The sequence below is a fragment of the Triturus cristatus genome, chromosome 7 (genome assembly GCF_964204655.1).
Source record: "Triturus cristatus chromosome 7, aTriCri1.1, whole genome shotgun sequence".
Classification (NCBI taxonomy): domain Eukaryota; kingdom Metazoa; phylum Chordata; class Amphibia; order Caudata; family Salamandridae; genus Triturus; species Triturus cristatus.
The window spans coordinates 1,739,623,692-1,739,648,194 of NC_140590.1; the positions used below are offsets into that span (position 1 = coordinate 1,739,623,692).

General features: G+C 40.9%; 1 protein-coding gene across 1 annotated transcript in view; it reads right to left on the reverse strand.

Annotated features, from left to right (window-relative positions):
* Window positions 1-9,496: 9,496 nt before the first annotated feature.
* The window catches only part of LOC146812959 (early activation antigen CD69-like), a 327,451-nt gene continuing 312,444 nt past the window's right edge, over window positions 9,497-24,503 (reverse strand). Inside the window, exon 5 of the mRNA XM_085619995.1 lies at window positions 9,497-15,483. Coding sequence (XP_085476121.1) covers window positions 15,369-15,483 — 115 coding nt within the window. The 3' untranslated portion in view covers window positions 9,497-15,368. The remainder of the gene's footprint in view (window positions 15,484-24,503) is intronic.

The following is a 24,503-nucleotide window of genomic DNA, read 5'->3' on the forward strand; positions in this document are numbered from 1 at the left end:
GAGCTAGCTGGTACACAGGCCGACATACCCTGCGGGGATGTCTGGAATCAGTTTAGACATCTATCCCACAGTGTATGTTGTTTAAACGCACAGATCAAATATAGGTTTTATAGTAACTACACGACACCATGTGTGCTGCAAAGCCTCAGATGATTGTTTTTATGCAGGAAGGTGCCCCTTCTTGCACAAAAACCATGTTGCATGGTACAACGCAGGTACCCTTGCACCATGGTGCAAGAGATTCTGCGTTGGCGCTAGGCAGAGCATAGTGCACCAGCACTGGGAAGAGGCAGGAATGCACCATATTGTGTTAAAAATTGTGCCTTTCTGCCTTTCACTGTCACATGACTTGCTGCGCTGCGTGACATATTAGTAAATATGCCTCACAATGTAATTTTCTCATGCAGTGAAGGTGTTACTTATTTATAATGGATTATGTATTGTTTCATTTGTTAATTTATGTGATGAAAGTATCCAACTCATTTTCTGTAAAGCCATAATTTTTGCTAGCTGCTCTGTCCTGCCCAAAAAACTTCTCACACGATTATGTTTATATGGATGCATGGAAGAACATACATGGCTTGTCCATGGGGTAGCATAAGCGTCCCCATGACCGCCTCCAACAACTACCAAAGGCAGAGAGATGGGGGAGAGGTGTTGTATACATTCACACGTCACTACTATTGAATTCATGCAATGAGCACCCACTTTAATGGAATTAAAAGCAGGTGAGTAATTATTACACCTCGCCTTGAGTTCTTTTAATGACCTACAAAGAAACACTTAATCGAGCTTGGTAATTATGTCTCAACCAAAACCATGTATTATACTCTCTGAAGTCAATGTTTTTAAAAAACACACAGAAGGGCAGAAAAATAACCACGAAGGGAGACAGTGCAGAGCACTAGGTGCTATGGTCACACCTTTTTCATGGGAATAAGCATGTTCACTCAGTAACAGATAATCAGTAGTACCGACTGGGCAAAAGGTGGGGCGGGTGTCCAAATAGCCCCCAATAGTCTCAGCTCCTCATTTCTAATAAAGGGTCACACTGATGACACTTTTAGAGTGACACGTCTGAATACCATGGTGTCAATCATGTGTTTGCCCTTTAGAAGAGATAACTGAACAAAACTACAGAGTTCCGTCCAATGGTAAATATTTTCAGTGCTGACAAGTGGCCACATTTCTTGTGAAATATCTTCAGCAAGTCCTGATATTTTAGTAAACGAGTTTTATTTTGTTAACATTGTTAGGGTGGGCTCAAACAATCCTACATGCAGAGCATTTTTGGACAAACAGTCTGCTTGCGTCACATGACATGAGACTAGCTGCCAGGTGGGTATGATATTGTGGTAAAATAAAAGGCAGTATGAACATGAATTTTAGTCATTTGTTTCTGATGCTCTTGCAAGTCCCTCACATGCTCCTTTTCTTACACAAATGTCCCCACTTCACACATGACATTTATTTTATGAAAAAGTAAGTTATAAAATTGCTTCTGGGTGATTGTTTTATACTTTCCCTCTACCCCGTGATCACCCTTGAAATGTTAGGCTTGCTAGCTGTTTTACATGGTATTTACCTCGTAGGAGAAGTTGCCAAGCACTACCTCATATCAGTCTATCTACATCTGGTAGAGTCTGTGACTCAAGCCCTAGAGAACTCTTTTTCAGTTGCAGTATTAAAAGTTTTATGGATAAATTGTGGTAACTCTTTCACAATTAATCTATAAAATGTTAAATATGATAGTCATTTTTGGGGCATCAATGAAATATTTGACATTAGGAAGGGTGGGAATTAAAATGCTGCAAGACTATTTCTCTGGACGGATAACGGTCCATCTCTTCCTATCGTTCAGTTGTAGCAGGAAATGTTTTACTCTGTGCTTGGAGAATGGCTTTTAGTCCTCAAAGATAAAAAACTAAAGACATACTGTGTTCTTTTGTTCAACTATCTTCCTTGTAAAACGCTCTGATACCCATAAGGGTCATGTTCGCACTATATAAAACCTTTAAAAATAAAATTAAAATAAAATAAAGATTAAAAACTATTTCTATGGCATCTATCATCTGACTCATTTCCTTGATTACCTCTTACAACAGCGTTACTGGGACATTGATCCTCAATTTATGCTGTATCCCAGAATCCCGTCGTAAGTCAGTCCAGGAAGTCAAACCTATCTCACTTCTCAAATCTTTTACATGTCAAACTTAGAACAAACTAAAGGGTTAATTGAAAAACCATAATGTGCGTCATATTTTTTTACAATTTGGATGGGTTTAGTTTAGAGAAGTACATCACACAGGTCAACCGAAAACATGGACAAATGTACGCGCACTCAACAGATACTCTCCGAACAAATGTAAATTGTATAACCATTTGTTAGTGCAACCGGATGTAAGTCATGACAGAAAATGTTGCACTTTGGATTAAAAGAGCTTTGCTTATCATTGTCAATTATTACACACCTTGGGGCAGATTTATGTTCCCTGGCGCATCCCTGCAAATCAGCATGGATGCACCAGGAATGATGCGTCACGCAAGTTCACCCTTGCGCCACATTAGATGCGCCGCATTTACAATGCAGCACATCGTGGCGCAAGGATAAACAGATGCGTGACGCATCTGATGGCGGAAGGGCTGCGCACTGTTCGCACTGACATACTTGGTTGTATTGCGGAGTGCGCCAGTGCGTCAGCGCCTGCTGCTGCACTTGCAATTTGGGAACAATGCCTCATGCAAGGTGCAAATTTAACCTTTCATTTCCGCCTCAGTGGCATACACTTCAGAAGTAATTAGTGGCAAGCTATAGCCTCCTCAAACCGCCCACCCGCGTCATTCAACAGGAACTCTTTCACCGGAAGTGAAAAGACATGGCTGTTTTGACCCTGACGATAAGCCATTGCAACTTTTCACTTTCCTTTATTGCTTTATTCAAACCAGGACATTAATTGACAAGCGATGACTGGTAGCCGGGAAGCTGTCAAAATACTAAAGAACTCAAGTGGCATCCTCGTGAAATCAGAAGTCATTGGATCAAATCTGACAAGATGTGCAATATCTAATCCGGCCCAGATACAAATAAGTGAAGCCCTGACCTAAACCAACTCACTTGAACAAGAAACAACTAAGGAATGAATAAAAATAAGTTAGATGGGAAATAGAAAAACAAGGTGTGAGGTTAAACTGTTGCGTTATTATTTGTACCTGATCGGCAAGATAGTGATTCAAATCCCAGCAGGCAGGGTCCTGATTACCCTTCATCCTTCTGAGGCTGATAACACGTATACCATTTAATTATGATTTGCACTATAGACTCCATCATAATATATGAGAAGCGTGCTTCCGACAACAGTTAAGAGGCGTGCAAAGCAAATGCCATTGCACCTCTCCCCCTCCCCCAGTGACGGGGGGGGGGGCTGACATTCACCCTGCAGTACTCTTAAGTACGTGTGCACAGTTTCTGCACGAGGACTGGACAATAGTCAGGGACTTTCCTAAGGCCTTTGGTTCAATTGGTTGCTATGTATGGTTGTAGAGAATGGACCTAAAGAAGAACAGAACGGAGAGAGGGGGGTATCTGGGAAAGGCTGGGTATTTAAAGGGGGTGAAATGGGGCAGGGGTTGTATGTAGCCGTAAAGGCATGGGTGTATCAGCAAGAAAGAGAGAGAGGAAATCTGAGAAGAAGAGGGATATACGTATGGGTCATACAGTCCTGAAATAGCGACAACGTTTTTCAGACCATGGAAAACAGGGTAAGATAGGAAAAGGAAAGAATGATTCTTTGGCTAAGCGATTTGCCACATAATGATGACCGTTAATCTCTGCCCGCGGCGCCGCCCCGGCGCGTATACGTTGACTGGCCCATCCCAGCCTGCTCCAGGGCCGTCAATCGTGGAGAGCGCGCGCCAGCGCTACCAATGACGGCCCTGGGCTACATTTTTGACCGGCCCTCGCGATGAGAACGTAGCGGTGACGCGTCACGCGCTTCACCGCTACGCACTCTCGTGACGATCTTGTGGCCTGGGGCACGGGCACTGGCAGTCTCTGCTGCATCACCGAATTCGTTTTAGACAGTGCAGTTCTGCAGTAGTAGGTAAGAGAATGTGTTTCTTTTCTTTTTAAAAAATATGCGCAGGCCCAGCAGGACACATACTTCCTGTGCGCTTCATTTAAACAGTTTTTTTTATCATTATTTAATTTATCATGGCCGATGCGGCGATGCAGGACAACAATAAGACAATAAAAGATGCCCCAATAACGCTGGTGATTAATGATCCGCTGGAGAGCAATTATTTGTCTGTTAGTAGTTTTCAAATAACTGGATGAACTGTATTTTGTGTGGAAGCTCAGTGGGTTGCTGCGCCTACCTTAGAGAATTGGTAGCAGTAGGTCTTTAGGGAGCTGTGTTCTCAAGATAGACCTGGAAAAATAAACAGATATCCGAATCCAAGAGAGCTCGGTATTCTTTTTAATTTCCTCTTCTTTCAGTTCCAGCCAGCTTTGTTTGTTTCTGTTCCATATCTGGTGGTTCAGGCTGAATTGCGGCTTGCCCCTTTTAGGGTGAGTTCAGGCTCCTTTTTAAACAGCTGGCTGGCCTCCTTCTGTGATGGCACAGTGAGTACAAAATCAACGGAATGGAATTCCAGCGAGCTAGACAGATTCATTACAAGATTCCATCTATAACATGTTATTCTGTTGAATCTGCTCTGTGGGTCCGTGCCTAGGCCACGCCATGGGAGACGTGGGTGCGCCTAGAGAAGAGGCGCCTCTGCTCGCTGTGCTGAAGGGACTCGTGTTCATCTCACTGATGAGACCCAACGAGACCGTCCCTTCTAGGGGGCGGGTCTCTCGATCATGGCACAGTGAGCACAAAACAATGGCGTGGAATGATACCAAGAGACCTGCCACTGGTTAGTACCAATTCGAACCGTCCATCCATCACATTTGTATATTCTGCTCACAGAGGCAGTGACGTGCCTCTGAAAGGCCAGTAGGGCTGCGGTAGAGGCAATACTTTGGAAGGCTTGATGCCTCTGAAAGGCCAGTAGGGCTGCGGTAGAGGCAATACTTTGGAAGGCTTGATGCCTCTGAAAGGCCAGTAGGGCTGCGGTAGAGGCAATACTTTGGAAGGCTTGATGCCTCTGAAAGGCCAGTAGGGCTGCGGTAGAGCAATCACATATAAGACTCGATGCCTGCTGTAAGAGGTTCTTGTGGCTGCGGCAGAGTTAATCACATCTAAGGCTTGGTGCTGCTCTAAGACCAGTAGGGCTGGGACAGAGTAAGTCACATGGCAGGCAAGCCTCCGAGAGACCTGTTATCAGGGAAACACAGGAACGAGCTGTAAAGTATTTTCACAGGAGAGGCCTGGTCATCGGGTGCAACCAGTGGAGTCACCTGGCTAGAATTTTACGTGCAATATTTATAGCATAACACAAATGGGAGAGCTAACCAAAGTTCGGAGTTTTTACTCTTATAATCTGAGAGTAACAAATACAAGATCGAAATACATCGAAAGCACAATTGCTTAAACTATTAGTAATGCATGTGTTAGGTGAATAGAGGCTAAATTGTCATCTTCAGAGGCTGCAGAGAAGATTCTCAATCTGCACAAACAGTTTTGAAGTGCCATTTCTTGGCCCCACACAACCTCAAAAACGTACACATGCCAGTATGTGTCCCGAAAGGAAGGTGTCAACCATAGAGAGGACGAGGCACCACTGCATGAATGGAAAGCAGCATTACTGCCGAGTGTGGCCTCGGTGTCGTGAGCGACGCCTTCAGTCAGTAATGGAAGTTGCATTCTGGGACTTGAAGTTTAGCTTTCTTCATTGTAAATTTTGACTCGAAAATCACAGCTTGATAAGTGCTGGTGGATAAAATGCTGAACGTGGTAAAGGGTGTCCGGCATGCCTAGGGCACTTGCTAGCTGTGACGCAGAGGTGAAAGTAGCGAAGTGAAAGAGCCCATTGACAGGCCCAAGGCCTCCCATCACGTCTCTGCCAATGAGCCCGCGCCTGGGTTCCTGGTGGTTCAAGAAGCCAACCCCTTGCCACAGAGATCCTTGTGTTACTTGCAGTTCAGAAGTTACAATCCTAACATAGGACAGTGACCAATGAACTGTCACCAAAGAGCTGCATACAAACATGAATGGTATAGATTTGTTTTGTGATATAGTTAGAACTTCCTCAGTCTTTCATCATTCTAATGTTGCTAAAATGAGTATGTTTGGGCAGAGATACATTTTTATCAGTAAAGCTGACCCCCATGGAATACTCTGTTAAATCCTAGGGTTGAGTTTCCCCAGAGCAAACCCTCTCAAAATATAAATACTGCCCACCAGTATGGATGACACGGACCTACTTTGAAATACAGTGCGGAAAAGGCTACCGGTAATGCTATTTCCAGACCTGCCTCTCCACAATATTTTACGGCCCATCTTAATCTGAGCCCATGAGTGAAAGCTCCGAGATCGAATGCTATGTTAGCTTTTTCTCAACATTCAGCATTTAAGAAACCACACGAGTCTATCACCTTCCTCCGTCTCCAAATGGATTTGAATGAGCTTACGCTCCATTTAGAACAATATATTTCAGCAGTAACGAGGGGTGACATTCTAGACTGGCACCATGTACATCTTTTTTTAGCACTGATTATTAATTCAACCATTAAGTGGCTCAGAAAACATCCTGCAGAGTAAAGAAGTTGACTATATTTTCCATTTCCTCTTTTTTAATCCCTGACAGGCAACAAGATCAATTGCCCTAGGAGTAGTTGAGAAACATCTGTGGCCAATAAAGCGCGTTTCTTCTTCCTTTTTAAAGAATAATGACCATGTTTTGGTCAGAATAATCATGTTACGAGAAGGCCTATGCATTACCATTTAACACCTGCTGGTCATTGCAGAAGTGTAAGTGAATAAATGAAATTTAACTAATTTCACCTCTGATGTGGCTATGTGATCATCAGCTGCTTTCATTTCCCTTTGTGTATTATATATTTTTTAAATTTAAAACATGTATCAAGCTGTGCACGCTGTGCATTCTATGTTTAACAATTTGTTTCGGGGCTTTGTTTCGACAGTACATTGTATGGCAGCTGTTTGATGCAAGTTCCTTCAGAATAAAGCAAAAATAAAAATGAATTATGCAGGGTAATGGATTCAATGAAACACGTTTGTAGCTGGTCAGGTACAGTTCACATTGAATCCCACAAATTACCATGAAAGTAATTACCATTACCATGAAAGTAATGTGAAAACAAAATCGCAGAAAAATTTAATATTTCTTGTTTCTTCTGAATATTCAAGGAGTGCCGCAGCGCCGGAACAGTTTGTCCCGGGTCTTGGATAGAGTTGAACAAGTTCCCATGACCCCACAACTGTGTTTAAGGATTGTGATCATAATGTGTCGCCCCTCCCTGTATTTTAGCTTTGGGCCCCCAGGCAGGCTGTGCACCATGTGTGTGTTCAGGCTGCTGTGAAGGAGAGATGCACTATTACAAACTGGTTTTGGGTACCAAGAGCACATGTCTTTTCATTCCCAGGGAGTTGGTTGCTGCTGCTTGGAAGTAATGACAGGGAGCGACCCCTGGTTGTTGCCTTTGGGCCACCAGAGTGGGCTTTGTATCCGGTCTGTGTTGGCAAGGTGGAGCTGACTGACCCCTTTGTGCTGCGTTTAGTTTTAAGGGCACACAGTGAGTCATTCCCTGTGAATAATTAATTTGCTGTTTTTGAAAGATAAAGAATCACAGGCTTCGACACTGTTAAGTTAGTTTTGGGTCCACAGAGCCCATCACGTTCGTGCAGGTCCCCACTGCTTTAATGGGGGGGACCATGATGTATGTTAATTTAATGTCAGCTGTAGATGAAGGTTACATGAACAGTGTCATGTATGTGCATGTTTGCATTGTGCTGAGGGGATTACCAGGTAATTGTTCACGCAGCTCTCTGATGGATGTCACATGCGGTTTTTCTGAGTCCCCAGATAGATCATGCAGTCTGTGTGTTCTCTTTTGTACTGCCAGTCACCGCTGTATTCAACTGTGTAGCCTTGGACCGTGTCATGTATGTGCATGTAAGTTGCATGATCAAGGTAACTATTAGCGGCGATACTACGTGTCTCTCGGACCTCTTCGAAGTGCATGCCCCCCCCCTAGGGGGGCGGCAATCTGAGGGATAGCCCCGGGCGCCACAAGCTTTAGCTACGCCACTGACAATAGCTAGCATGGCTGCAGATACAGGGAAAGGAAAGAAACGTAATCAGGCTGTGAAATACTAAAAGCATATTGTAGATACGTTTTCCAATGATTGCTTTATTGCTAGCCTTCCTCAGGGACAGGCACGCAGTATTCCACCTCACATTCTAACTTATCAGCTAATGCGCACCTTTGCAAACATCTCCATTAGATCCGGGCTTGGAATGGCACAGCTCTAAACAGCCTTCTCCGCATCAGTTCCCAGACTATTCATTGCTATTGATCTGAAAGTGCAATCCACCATGGTCTGATAATGGAACGGTCTCCTCCAATGAGGAGACAGAACAGCAATGATTGGCAATTTATAGCATGCGGGAGGGGCTTTACAAAGTATCTTCTAAATTTACTAGAACCCCATCACTAAGAACAACCTTGAACCACAGGTCAGTTATTTGCCATAAAAGGTATTCCACTGAGCCAACTCTAATACATTTTCAGGAGTTAAAAAAAATCATAAATGTGGCTCATAAGCGTTTGAGTAAAACACACTTGGGGGCATATTATCAAGACAGGTGATAAAATTATCGCCGCTTAAGCGGCAGAAAACTGCCGCTAAAACGGCGATAACGGGCTTGATAATATGCTCTATGGAATTCCATTTGAAGCCCATGTTAGATCTCCTTCACATCTAACATGGGCTTCAATTGGAATTCCATAGAGCATATTATCAAGCCCATTATCACCGTTTTAGCGGCAGTTTTCTGCCGCTAAAGCTGCAATACTTTTATCGCCTGTCTTGATAATATGCCCCTTGGTGATTTAATAAAGGTAACACGGAGAGTAATGGTCTCAGTGGGCCACTAGGTGAGGACAACATTTTTCCTCCCTCAAAACTAAGTTTTTGTCACTGGGCAAATTAGGAGTCAAAACAAAGAATACATCAAAGCAAGTGTTAATATGCCCTTGGTGGGTAAAACAATCTGAAGAAAGGATAAGCAGTTTTAGGCCAGACTTTTCAGACACACTCAGATTCTAGCTAGAACGCTGTTTTTTTTTAAATATACCATATAATGTACTTACATAGAGGGGTTATAGGTCAGCCCTCTCTATCCACTGGTCTGTGCAAGTGTCATTCACATTTTATTCTGCCCCACCACAGTGCACAGCATCGGGCAATTAGTGTCGGAGCTTTTTACAAGGCTCGAATAGATGGATTGGACCATGCTTGAGTCCCAAAGGACGAGGTCCCTAGGAAAATAAAAGAAAATCACACCGAAATAATCACACAGAACAAGATTCAAAGTCCAATCCATGAAGGTTTATTCAAAATTAAGAAACATTAAATAAAGCAAAAAAAGTCTTCTAGTCAGTTCAAAACAAAATGTAAATAATTCTCAAAATGCAAATAAATAGGAATTAGCATAGACATAGTATAGAGACACAGGCATAGTTTAGTCAAATGGCTAGAACACGATACAGTCTAGCAAAAGATGAAATAATTCATCAGCAAGAAGACAGAAATGAAGTCCGCACAGTTCAATGGCAGGGACAAGTCCTGAAAAATCTCTAAGTATTGAGTCAATAGACAGACTAACATGGAGTCTGCTCTGTAAGGAAAGACAAGAAAGTCTCAAATATTCTTAGTACAAAGTCTGTCAATGGGACATCCTCTGTAGGAGTCCCAGAAAAATCTCAGAAAAGTCTGATAAGCAGAGCAGAAACAGCGTGTTATATAGATTTTCAAAAAGAGAAATCAAACTGTCAGCATGATGTAAAACAATGGTCCATCACAATATCCAATGGTAAAACAGAACATGCATCACACGTTAAATGGCTTTTGCTCTAAAACTAATGAGCAAAATTGCACCATGGATCAAAACAGAAAACAAAGGCACATTTAAAATGAAATCATCATCCTATAAATATGTTTCTTCTGGGAGTAGCCCCATCAAACCAACACAATAAATTATATATTCAAAAGCATGCAAAATGTAAACCATATATAATTAAATCAAACATAGAAGCAAGAAACTTAGGTATGTTATACACTATTAGTCTCTTGGAACAAGCATTCAACCCCCATTATAGTCCCAATGATCTAATTACTATTCGTGAAGATTTATTTACCCTGTAGAACAATTATTTAACAGTCATATGAAGCTGTCTTTACCTACACTTAAACAAGTGTCTTTGTTCAAAAAGAAATGTGAAGAAGAGAAGGGCTGGCTAGTGACTACAATTAAAGCTACGAAGAGTGACACTATTTGAACTGCAAAAAGTGGTTACAAGAAAACTTTTGAAATTACAACCATACCCTCCGTTAAAGAAAATGCTTTGCATGGATACAGTCTAGCTCTGCTCATTTTTCCAGCAACATTAGGAACAGGATAAAATAATACATTTTATGACACAACGAAGAAACCAGATTGTAAAACTACTTGCGCTAAGAGTATTTACAAAATGCTGAAGGAGACAAATCAACTCGAGCTGCACAGAGAAAGAAACGAGAGCCATGTTTAAAATTTGCAATGTACAATAAATGCAAGTGGCTTAGCCATGCCAACTTCAAAAGCTTTGTTATGTCAAAAACACCTCAATTATATTATTTGTGACCCAGTGCGGGCCATTCACGTAAACTAAACACATATTATTTATTAATTCTAAATTCGCTCCTCAGTGGGTCAGCTTGTTCCAGCCATTGGCGGTCCCTACTGTGAGTGAAGGAATCTTGCTCCAGCACAGTGTTTGCATCTGCCTTCATTTAATTCCCCATAGGAGCCAAGGCTCCCAGGGCCCCCATGGGCTCTGCATTGCCTAAGAGCAGCCACAGCAGCAATCATTGACAGTTCACCTCTTGCCTGTTCAACCAACTCAACTCCTGTGAAAATGATGAAAATTGCACTGAATGTTTTCCAGTGACCAGGCTTTAGACACAAACGATCCTGCTTTATTCGATACACCACTCATGGTACAGGAAGCAGTACACAACATATATCACCCTCTCTTTCAGGTACTACAAGATTCAGAATATTGGTTCCCAATTACAACTGGGCCTACCTAATCATATCTTTAAAACAATGCATGCATAATATTCTCCTGAACAGATCCCAAATATAGGACACACCTGGATCTCTCTTTTTTATTTTATTGAGCAGCGTAGAATAATCAACTATTTCATTATACAAAGGAACAACATTCAATACTTCCCAATCACGTGCAGCCTCAGCACAAAAGTGCAAAACAATGCTGAAAGTGCAAAAATAAAGTGCTAGATAAAGTGTACTGCAACAATAAAATATGACAATATCTAATGAGAAGAGATAAATTGCAAGATAATGTGCATTGCAACAATAAGATAAGGCACCACAGCTGCCAACAATACATTTAGAAGTACATAGATGCCACATTGGCTTTCTAAAATAACTTAATGCAGATGCCTAACACACAGATCAAAAGCTTTCCAAATTACATTACATTTCATTGAGCTAAAATTTCTCAAAGCATATAGATATTCAAAAAGTCTTTTCTGGGTCATTTTAATACACCAGGTCTCTCATTGGATATATCGTTTGACTTCTACTTCTGTAGAACAGGGTAGCGAAAAACAGACATTTAGTTTGTTGACTAAATCTCAAAAAAATACTTGTATTCCTTGAATACCCAAATAATGCTAATGATGTTTTAGGTTGGATATTAATCCCAAGCATATAATTCAGATGTAGAAAAACATTGTACCAAATATCACACAGTGCTGGACAAGTAAGTTTAAATGATCTGCCATTCCTCTGGCGTTATGCTACACTTGGTGCCATTTTTTAGTTCTATCTAAAACGTTGGGTATCAATACAGCATTCTGATTATGATGTAGAACCCTGTACCAGATCCCCTTCCCCAGCAATTGATTCTTGACCAATAGCTTAACAATCCTGGAAGCACATTTATCCATTATTTTACAATATTTTTTTAAAGCTACTTATTTGAGCAAACTTGAATCAGAGTGTGGGGTTTCTATCATCTGGTTGATCTTAGTTCAAATCTGCAATGATTGGTTTGAGAAAACGTTCCCTACTACAAAAACCCCTCTTTAATTCCAGCTCTTCAACATATGTTTTGATTTATCGAATCCCAATTATTTACACTTCTTTAAAGATATAAAGAAATGACAGTTAGGAATACTATATTCTTTCAAAAAAAGTGTTTGATCCGCACTGAGATTGCTTGCAATGATTTGTATCTTGTTTTTTGGAAGCTTTGCTGATGTTAGAAAAGCCGGAAGATCAATTTCTGATTCATTTACTATTTTAACAAGAGAACAAATCATCATAAAGGCCACCTCATGATTAGTGCATGCAAGATTTTCTAAAAGAGTTGCTTGATAAAAAAGTTTACGTAGGGTCAAAGCTAATCTCCCAACTCTTTATAGAGTTGAAAAATTGAAAATTGAATCCTTGGGTGTCTATTATTTCAAATAAACTAACGGATAAGTGTATCAGTTACTTGAAAATATGCACAAATAATCTTAGTTTGGACATTGGCAAATAGAACTAAAAATATCGGTCTGTGCGACAATTTGTTGAGGGAAACAAGCCCAATTAATGATAGTCATCAAGAAGACCATCACATGAGTAAATTCCAAACCCTTTTAAGTACAGCCATATCATTTAAATCATATAAATCCAAACAATTTGATGTAACAGATATCCCAGAATGTTAAATTGGCAATTGGTAAATAAATTGCTGACTTAACAATTGGGGCAGATTGCATGCCTTAGCATTCAACAATAAAATCTCTGACTTTGAGTAAATGACATTGTTATCCGCAGTAAACTCTGTAATCTATCCAAATCCCAGGGTCCTTGAATATTATCTTTCTCTGCACTAAAATACGAAATCATGTCATCTGCAAACAATTTAAATTTAAATATCCCCTTGATAGGTGGCAACATCAAAGAATCAGTACCTAATTTTAATGCCATGGGCATGTTAAAAAAGTAAACAGCATGCATGACATTGGGCACCACTGGCAGGTACCACTATTTAGTGTCACAGAACCTATCTCTTTAGAACTGATAACAATTATAGCTACTACATCCTTATACAAATTTTGATCATTGTGAAAAATTGGCTACAAAAATAATTCTCCACTAGAATCAAAAACAAAGCCATCCAAGTGACTAAATCAAAGGCCTTTCGGCATCTATCTTTACAATTGCCGCTTTCACTTGATTAGTTGATAAAATATCAATTGCTCCATTCCACGTAAATTGTATTTACAGCATGCCATCTTGATGGTAGGAACTCATTTTGGTCCTTATGAATAATTTATGGACAATGGGTATCATTTGTGCCGACAAAATTTCTGCAAGTAATTTGTAATCGGAGTTCAGCAAAATAAATAGCCGGTAGGAGTTCACATTTTGAGTTGGCTTATCCTTTTTCACGAAGCTAAGATCTATAGCCTCTGTGAAAGAAAAGGCTATTGGAATTCTCAACAAAAGTTGACTGATGAGTTCTGTCAAAAAAGGTGGTAATTTGGAAAGTATTCCTTATAAACCTCTAGTGGGATTCCATTGTACTCACATGCTTTGGGATAGCCAATGGCATAAAAGACTTCTCTACCGCTCTAATTTTAACTTTGCTTATAAGACTTTTTTCTGGCCTTCTAAAAGTTTAGGTAGATCAATGGAACTAAGAGATTCCTCCATATTCCCTTAAAAAATTCTGGCTGGCCTCTTATACAGCTCCTTATAGTGTTGAAGAAAAAGTTTATTCTTGTGCTTGGGTGTGTCTTCTTGTAGAGGTGAATCCTTAAGCTAAGATTCTGATTCTGCAATTAAATAGCGACTATTCCCATCCTGCTCAAAAGCCATATCAGATGCCAGCAAAGTCCATGTGGTATCCTTTATACTCAGGGTATTTTCATTTTTTTCTAGTGAAAATCACCCTTGTATACCATCCCTTCTTCCCCTTTGGCTAGCCGACAGTAAAGAAAAAATTGCCAGTACAAGAAGATCCCAGTGAATGAAGAGACATCATTAGTCCGATTAGTCTGATACTATCTTGACTCAGCAGAAGAAACAGAAGCCCCCAGTTCCACACCTGAGATGAGGAAAGCAAGAACACCATGTCACAGTAGTCCCCCACCACAAACTCCTTCAAGTCAAAAGCTCACTAAGCTCTGGGCTCCATGCTCTCCATCCTCATGGAGTGTCTAAGTGTTTCAACCAGCCAGACAGTAGCGTCTGTGTCTGCTTCACTTTTTCCTCCTTCCTTTGAGTGACATCCATTGTAAGGGTGTACCAGTCACATCAGAAGTGGACCTTAGTTTTTGACATTTTGTATTTTTCACCCCACATTCTCTGAGGATAGCACAGCGTCACAATACCTCTAGCCGCAGACAACTCTTTGCTCTTTTGACTCAGTCTTCACTGCTGAATGACCTACGCGTCGCTCTTGCTACTGCATAAGCTGAAAAGGCTCATGTGGTGGCCCGTTGACCAATTAGCCTGCAGGCTCCAGGGGCTCCTAACCGACCCCAAGCTGATGTCCAGCAGAAAATCTGCATGCAGGGTGAGAATCTCGAGAGGTCCTCTCCCGACTCTTCACAGTGTCCTCACTGCTGTGGCTATGCTCACTCAGGCCAACCTGGAACTGGAGCGAAGGGTCCTCCGGAGGCAAACATGGAGGACAGTCATTCGGGTTCTAGACCACCGCAGCAGGTCCTTAATACATTGCAGCTAATGGTGGTCATCCAGTTAACCTCTCCTCCTCTGCAAACGATGAAGGGTCTGGAAATCAAAAACATTTTCCAGTACACTGCTCGCCCATGTTGTGTAACATTCTGAAAACTTCACTGTTATGATTTCAACTGTGTTTTAGTTAATTTTTTTTAAACCACCCCAGCACTGATTTTGATAAGATAATTATGTCTAGAAATCAGCAATGTACATTTCAGATTTACTAGAATAATAATACACTTATTACGACCTCTTTGGGTCTCATTAGCACAGCGCAACTTGCAAGTGATGCAACAGCTCTCCAGGGCATTTGGGAAGGGACGGGTGAGTAGATCAGTTTCACAAGCCCCTGTGGATATGTATGTGCCACACATGTCTCTAATTGTCACTAACGAAAAAGGTGCATGGTTACTGATATTTTTTTGCTCTCTTCATTTCTTAAATGGGTATTTTGTGCAGATCCACTTGCGTTTGAAGTGACATTCCGAGCTTCTGACAATGTAATGTCTTAGGTAAGCACATCCTGTGTAATTTCCTAGTGTGAACCTGAAACATACAAAAAAAAAAGCTTCAGGGTTTATCTACAAATTTCCATTACATACTAAAATTATTTTATCAAAGGCTTATGCCATTTAATGGGGAAAGTGTTATTAATGTTCAACAGCCTTGGAATAGGAACTTAGCAGGTGACCAAAGTTAGACACTGCATTGATGATAGAATGGGCAGGATATACAGCTAGTAACCGCAAGTCACTATTGGGCTTACTGGGAACACGTTCTCAGTCTAGTGATACTCTAGGTTTTCATATTTAACATTGTGCAGAATTGGACAGGTGTAATACACCTACTGGGAAAAGGAAGACATCATAACGTGATTCATTCAAAAGAGGAAGTGGTGAAAAATTGAGGCACAATTCCCTCAAAGGGAAAGAGTTACAATGGGTCAGCCTAGCATGGGCACGGGGAACCCTATTTTTGTACATCAGAAGAATAGCACGCCCACAGATGGATGGGTCGGGAACGGTGTTAAACCTCAGTTTCAATAGGAAATGTGTCCCAAGACAAGGCACCCACACAACATTACAAAAAAATCCAGTCCGTTTAGTAAGGAGAGACTCACTAAGTGAGTTCTATTTAGAAAGATTTATTACAAATAGTCAAAAGGGTACAATTCAGAAAATGTAAATGCAGATGCATAAAGTCATTGCCATGAAGGCTCTCAGTAATATGACAATGCAGAAAATAGGCAAAATCTGAAATTATTCTGAGTCCCAAAGTGCAGCCAAATTAATATGAAATCAGAGAGCATCCCTAGTTAATTTTAAATGTATTTTTTATTGATTTTATTGTTTAGATTAACATTAATACAATTCAACATATCATCAAACATTCATGGCTAGTGCTAACAGGTTCAATTTACAAGGCATTAGTTAAACAGTAACAAATTTGATCGGAGCACATAATATTTATGTATTAGCTATCAACAACTAGCATCTTATGTTAGAAATTTGTAAAGCGCCCGGTTACTTCAATATGGAATGTTCCCACCCTAGGTGTTCTACTAATAGTAATTAGTTCAATCTATTAAGAGAGCCAGCCATAACAATCAGAATTACCATCGATTGCCTGAGGAACCAGGTCTTTCAATTTCTAACAATTAGAATTTCTGAAGGTTGCAATCTAAGGTCTAAAGAGAGGAGATTCTACATCTTTGTCACAAGAAGACTGAAGGAGCTGCCACCCAAACTAGCTCCTTGCGTTTTGGGTATAATGAGCCTGGCTGTTCCAGAGGAGTTAAGGCAGTGATTTTGAACATACATTTTGATCAGGGGAAACAGAAATTGAGGATCTTTCAAAATTATGATTGTGACAGACGCATAAAGCTTTTGAAAACCACTCTGACCTGAAAAGGAAGCCAATGAAGCTTAGCAAGGGCAAGGCCAAAAAAAGAATGCCTAGGAGTATAGCAGAAGCATATGAGCCACAGTGTTCTGCACCCTCTGCAACATTCTTATTCTGCCTTTAGGAACTCCAGGATGAAGAACATTGTAATAGTCCAGGCAAGACACTACAAGTGCCTGGATAACTGTTTTCTTAGTTGAATCTGGCAAAAGCTCTAAGATCTTACAAAGCATCTTAATGATGCTGAAACAGTTGCCAGCCAAAGTAGAGATCTGGTAATCGAAAGACAGTGCTGAGTCAAACCACACCCCAAGATTTCTTTTCTTCAGTTTAGCAACCAACCCCAACTCAGAAGGCCACCATATAAAGGACCAAATAGATGGTTGCTTGCCAACCACAAGAACCTAAGACTTTCCTGCGTTTAGTCTGAGGCAGCTAGAATCCATCCATTGTGTCAGATTAAGCAGGCATGATTTAAACTTGGAGGCAGCATTACTTTCATCTTGTGTCAGGGTGATAATCAGCCGCGTATCATCAGCATAAGATACCATCTTCACCCTGAGGCACTGCTTGCTTTAGGGGGTGATTCTCAGACATGAAGGACTGCTGGAAGACCTGAAAGGTATGGTCCTGGAGAAAGTTTGAAATCCAATCAAGTGCGCAGCCCCACACCCCAAGGCCCCAAAATTGTTCAAGCAAGAGCCCATGGGGTACGGTATCGAATGCAGCACTCAAATCGAGTGAAATCAGGGCTGTGGTCTTGCCCTCATCAGCAGATAATCTAAGGGATTCAGAGGCTAGAAAAAGTGGATTTGGTGCTGACCATAGATTTAAACCCTGATTGAGTCTCATGAAGAAGATTATTTTCTTCAATAAACTTCGTCAGCTGGAAGTTGAAATATTTTTCAGTCACCTTAGCGGAAAATGGTAGTAGTGAGATCAGTCTGAAATCTTCCGGGAGAGTAGCGTCTTGTGAAGGCTTCTTTAGTAAAGGAAGCACTTTGTATGTTTCCTGTCCAGAGGGACTGGCCCAGAGGCGAAGGAAAGGTTCGGTAAATTACAGAGCATGGGAGCAATAGCATCCTCCCCGCATAACAGCATGGTCGGTGAGATGGGATCAAGAGGAGAGCAAGATTTCACTTTGGAGAGAGGACTATCAGTCACCAGCGCAGTGAAAGCTTTGAGGTTGGAAAAACCCTCAGAGGGGTGAATTTATAATTCCTGCTTGATTCAGGAAAGGAAGCATAGATAATATCCATCTTTTCAGAGAAGTAGCGAGCCACTAAATTACAATATTCTGTAGAGTGGTGACTGAAACTCGCTCAAGAGAGGTATGATCCAGTTCTCATAATGGTATGAAACATTGCAGAAGATAGGTAATCGATTAGAACAAAAATGTACTTGTTGTCCAATTAACACATTTAGTACAGGAATCAGTAGAGAAAAGCGTATCTGTCAATGGGGCACAGGAAGAGAGGGGTACCTGTTGACCAGCATTTTCATGATGGGAAGTATTCGGTTCTGTGGGGTATATGCAAACATTGGAAAGATAAAAGTCAATAAAAGTAATGTAGGGGCAAGCGGTATGATAATGCCAAATACAAGATAACATCATTTGTGTAGTTGTGACATAATTTGGGAATTCATGGAGGTTGCAAACCATCGTTGGCTGCTTCTTGGAGTTGATGTAGTATGATGCCTCGTTCAATAGAAATATGGGGCCTGATTCACAAAGGTAAACGGAGACTAAAGTTTACGAAGAGTAAAGTTAGACTTTTTTCTCAGATTAACTTAGGTTTTGATCTTAAGTTTACCAGATCTAGACTTTTGGCCTCAGTTAAACTTAAAACTAAAACTTAAGTTAAACTGAGACAAAAGGCTAACTTTACTACTCGTAAATGCCCTTTGTGAATACCAAAAGTCGTGAGGTTAGACTTTCGTCTCAATTTACTTATTTGAAGGAGGTTCAGGGTATTCACGAGAGAACCTCTTGCTTCTTCTTCCTGTAGCGTATCACTCTCAGCTGTAGCCCAGTGAATCAGACAGCATCTCTAGTAGCATCAGAAAGTTTTAGGAAAGTTCTGGCTCACCTCCACAATCAAGGGTTTATATAGGGGATGTTCTCTTATGACAGAGTGAAATACAGAATCATCATGGTGTGAGAAAATAGATTATAATTTCAACAAATCAGAACATTTATTTTTTAACATCATATTACCTTACTATCTAAGCTCTAGTCCAATACATAAAAATTGAATAAATCCTTCTATGTCATCCGGAGAAGGTAGGATAAACTACTTACAAAGCAGAAATACACTATTGTGAATAAATACAACACAGTGAGCTAGCAGAAGAGACCTTGAATGCTCACAACATTACTGAGCCCATGTAGGAAAGTTTTCTTCAAGAACAGCAAGAACAAAGGCAATGAAAATAAACAAACATGACCATGCGCTGCAGAAATAATAAACATTGAACGTGCAGCGTGAGACGTCCATTTTGAACAAGATGGTGTTGAGGCGTAATTAGCAAAGGCCAGAAAAAGGCACATTAACATTTCATAGTGAATTAATTCCAAAGGCAATAGAATCAAATAAGTGTATACATGAAAATTCAAGTGTAGCTCCACAATTTGCACAATGTTGATAATGCCCGAAAACTCTCACAAACTCTGCCCTTTGATTATTCTTAATCACTAAAACCCACAATTTGTTATGATGCATTCTGCATCACTTTTTGTCTCTTGTGATTTGATTTTTCCAACAGCTTCAGTTGATTAAACACTCGATCTCTAGTATCATTCATGTCAGACTCGTCCCATTTACTCGTAGATGATCTCTTTTTCTCTTTACACCCACAATTTAGAAATAGGAGTTCAGAAAATTTGAACAAGAATCACAGGACAATTCTACAAATCAACACAATAATTACAGGGGTTAGTATAGTTCTAATCTTATCTCCTCCCAATCTATCAATCCACAAACCAACCTTACTAGAACACTTTCCTATCTCACCAACCAGGGAACCTACTACTTGCCACAAGCCATACTCTTCAAAATCTGACCTTTGGAAGACATTTTAGTTATATTTAACACATATGCGTTAATAACCCTTACTGTTTTCGGGAAAGAAGGTACAACACTCTTACCTTCAAAACTCTGCAAACACCACATTCCTTCACAAGAAGGATATCTAGCACTAGACAATTTTGCATAATCATTGCATGCACAGCAATTAGCTCGGTATTAATCTGTGTTAATGGGCCTTCTGTATTAGAAGTAATCCCACCCACAATTATAGATAATCTTCTAATTTTCACATCATTCATAGCTGCTTCAATAGATGGAACCACAGCTTTTAATATATCTAGTACTGTCTGTCCAAAATCACATTTCACTCTCCTCAAATGAACAGTATCATTCATCTCATTCACATGATATACTCTAGGAAACACCAAAGCCAACTGGCAATAACCCACCCAATTACAAGGCAGGTTGAAATAAGCAGTTTTAGCACACACATATTAATCCTCTCAGTATTGGTTCTTCATCAATCAACAAATCAGATTTGACCACATAACTCCTTTTACACTTACTATTTCTCACAAATTCATTTCCTTTAGATTCATGATGCACCATACACATTCACCCTTTCTCCCATTCTTCTTTCTCAACCTTGAATGCAAATTTGAAAACCTGAATTATATGTCAGTCTTAATCTGTACCCTGGTTTTCTTTTCATCCTTGCAATCTCTGAAAATCTTCACTCTCCTTTCATTAAGGGCCACATGTACGAACAATATGCGACTCACAAATCAGTCGCAAATCTCTTTGAGAATGCAAAAATGGCTGTATGCGATGTGTGACAAGCATTCACAAACTGAAATTAGTGAGTCGGCACAATTGCGACTTTCTTTTTTTAGCGGCCGGATTTAGCGAATCGCAATTAGGAAATACATAATAACGAGTCGCAAATGGCATGTGTGAACAGGTCACAAAATGCCTCGTTTGCACATGCAATTTACAATCAATTCAATACAGGTTGTAACAAGCTCAAAAGCATAAAAGGAGCCCCAAAATGCATCAGGGTCTTCCACAATAGTACCTTGTATGTGATGCGCATACTAGCCGCTCAACAGAGGAGGCGGAGATACAAAAGGATATTCCAAGTCAGGGTGACCATGTATGAAAACACAGAGGAAGATATCTATGAACAATAGAAGCTGAGTAGCAATCTCATTTTATAGCTAATAGCCCTGTTAAAGCATCACCTCGAAAGTAGTATGCAGCACAGCAATGCAGTTTCCACCCATGTCCAGGTTTTGTGTTCCCTCCACCTATTGTACAGATCAATAAAGTGGAGGGAGGAAGAAGCAGAGGTTCATGTCAGCTTTCAAGAGGTACTGGTTATGTATCAAAAAGGGAGGAATGAACCACATAGGTCTCAATACCAGAGTCTCTGAAATTTTTGTCTAGGAGACCCTCAAACACATGTTCACAGACTGCGGTGTATGTAATCTCCACTGTGGTTCGATGGATAGCGTCATCATCGGGTCTTGTCACTTGAGCGTCCCATTCTACAAGTGGCATCAAAAGCTGTCTGAATGTTGACAGTGGTGAGTGGAATAAAATTATCTCCTACCCTTTATGTGAATATTGGGGGAAAAGAGTAGGATAAGGGACAAGTATAAAAACCAAGCTGTGTTTAGTGGATGAGTCAATGGTCCACCACACCTTGTCGTCGGGTCGACATGTTTCGGCCTGGAACAACCCCTATGGGTCTACGGCCTTCATCAAGACCAAAGAAATATATGGAGGCTTTATACTTCAGGATTTCCTGGTTAGTGCGTTATTAGTAACACTGGGCGGTGAACTATGCTACGCTCACGGAGTTTGCATAGTTTCGGTAACATTTTTAAAATGTATTGTTGTGGGTGGCCTGTAGTTTCAGTAGGGGCCTAGTTGTTTTTCTTTGATTGTAATTTCAACCAGTAGGCCCAGAGGTACCCATGGGTGCATGTTTCTGTGGTGTCTGTTGAATGTAAACATCATGTAGGCCATGGATGGCATTGGATTGACTTGCTAAATGTTGTTTTTGGGGTGTATTTCACTTTTTAGGTGTGTGTTAATAAATAAATACCTTTGTTGGATGTGTGTGTGCTTGTTGTGTAACTTTCCAACCTTTCGTAGCCCAGTGGATTTTCGTTTTTGCATTTTTGTATTAAAGCTGTGTTTAGCATGCCTCCTTTGTCTGGTCATATATTAGCCTGCTTGAGTTCATTGTTTTCCATGGCCTGTTGTGACTGTGAGTGACCATGTGGCTTGGGGCCATTTTGTGGTGGTAGTTTAGTAGGGTGCTGCTTTTTCCATATAGGCCTGCATGTCTTTTCTTTGTTCCCCTTGGCTTATGCTTCTTGTTACATAAACATGGCCATGTTCGTGGCGGACATTTTGTGAAGGCAGGCTGTGCTTTTGCCATAGGCTTGCATTGTCTGTCTTCTATTTCTTTTTGTTGTGGGTGGCTAGTGGCCATTTTGTAGAGCCATCCAGGCAGTGTGCTTTTGCCAAAGGCCTGCATTTTCTGTCTTCACTGTCTTGTTATTGTGGGTGGCAGCCATTTTGTTGAGCAAGGCGGTGTGCTTGCTTTTGCCATAGGCTTCCAAGCTTGTGGCCTAGTCTGCCAGTAGGCCCAGAGGTAGTCATCATGGGTGCATAAAAACTGTTTCTGTGTTGTCTGTTGAATTTTAACATCATTTATGTCATGGATGGCATTGGATTGAATTGCAAAATGTGGTTTTTGGGGTGGTATTTCAGTTTTTTGGTGTGTGTTAAATAAATAGGCCTTTTCAACCAGTAGGTAACCCTGGTTGTTCAGTTTTGGCAACTCCGCACTGCGCGACAATGCGCACTTTTTTTCTTCTTCGCACGCTCAATATGCGTTTTCGACTTTTTGTGACGATCGCGATGGTGAACACGCAGAATTTGCAATCTGGCCAACAATATCTCTCGAGCAGCATAAAACCATCTCGAAAATAATGTTTTTATTCATTTTGCTCAAAATACTCCTCAGGTTGTCATTTGGCTGTAGTTTTTTGAGCAAGGAGTCATTTTTATTTTTTCACAATTTTTTTAAAGAGGAAGCAATTTCCCAGATTCTCCAACTTCCTGGTCCTGTCCTTTGTCTTCACTTTCTTAATATCGTGGGCGGCCTGGCCATGTGGGTGGTGGCTATTTCGTGAAGATAGGCATTGTGCTTTTGCCATAGGCCTGCATTGTCTCTATTGTCTTCCTTTTCTTGTTGTTGTGGGTGGCCTGGCCATGTGGTGGTGACCATTTTATGGGACCAGCCACTGTGCTTTTGCCATAGGCCTCCAAGCTTGTGGCCTAGTCTTCCAGTAGGCCCAGTGGTACTCATCAATCATCATGGGTGTATGAAACAACTGTCTTTGTGTTGTCTATTGAATTTAAACACCATTTAGGGCACGGTTGGCATTGGATTGAATTGTAAAATGTGGTTTTTCGGGGAGGGGGTTCACTTTTTGGGTGTTTGTTAGGCCTTTTCAGCCAGTAGTCTCAGAGGTACTCATGAGTGCATGAAACAACTGTTTCTGTGGAGTCTGTTGAATTTCATTTAGGGCATGGATGGCATTGGATTGAATTTGCAAAATGTGGGTTTTTTGGGGTGTATTTCACTTTTTGGGTGTGTTAAATAAATGCCTTTGTTGCATGTGTATGTGTGTTGTGGTTGTTGTGTAACTTTCCAACCTTTTTAGCCATGTGGATTTTCATTTGTGCATTAAAGCTGTGCTGTTTATCAGGCATCCTTTGTCTGGCCATATATGCCTGCTTGAGTTCATTGTTTTCTGTGCCTTGTGCCTATGAGTGACCATGTGGATGGGGGCCATTTTGTGGTGGTAGTTAGTAGTGTGCTGTTTTTGCCACATAGGCCTGCGTGTCTTTCCATTATTCCTCTTATCTTACTGCTTCCAAATCCATCCCCATTGCCAGCAGCATCTCCCTGATGCTGCATCCATCCCATGTGATGCACAAATTAAGGCCAAACAGGCTCCACTACATTTGTATTTTTGTTTTTGTTCTTTGCTATTCTTATTCTTCCTGAGTGTACACAGTACACCAGGAAAGCTCTTGTTGTCAAAGTCTCATAAATGGCTACACTGTTGTTGTTCTCTGAGTTACTAAAATTTAATAATTGTGACCACTACACACTACGTTATATATTATATATTATATTTGTTTGATTGTACTATTAGTAATTTAAGCACAACAAATTCCACATTTGACTGATGTTCTTCTGGCTTTTTTTCTTTTAGGTGCACAAAAGACTGTGGAGGAGGTGTGTCATCATCGCCTGTTGTACTGGCAGACCGACGTCCTTCTGCTGTACACGACGTGACATGTGACCTGACCAGACATCTCTGCAACTTGTGCAACTGAGTGTTGCTGACATCTGAAGAAGATGACCCCAAAGAAGGCAGCTACCAGGTCCTCCAGTACCAAGAAAGTTGTTATTGAGAAGAAGGAACAGAAGAAGGAAGTGACACTTAAGTCTGGTGTGTCACCCAAAACCTTTTTTGGGAAACCAAAAAGTATGCCTGCAGCAGCAGTGTGTGGGGGTCAAGCTGGGGGCAGCACCTCCACATCAGT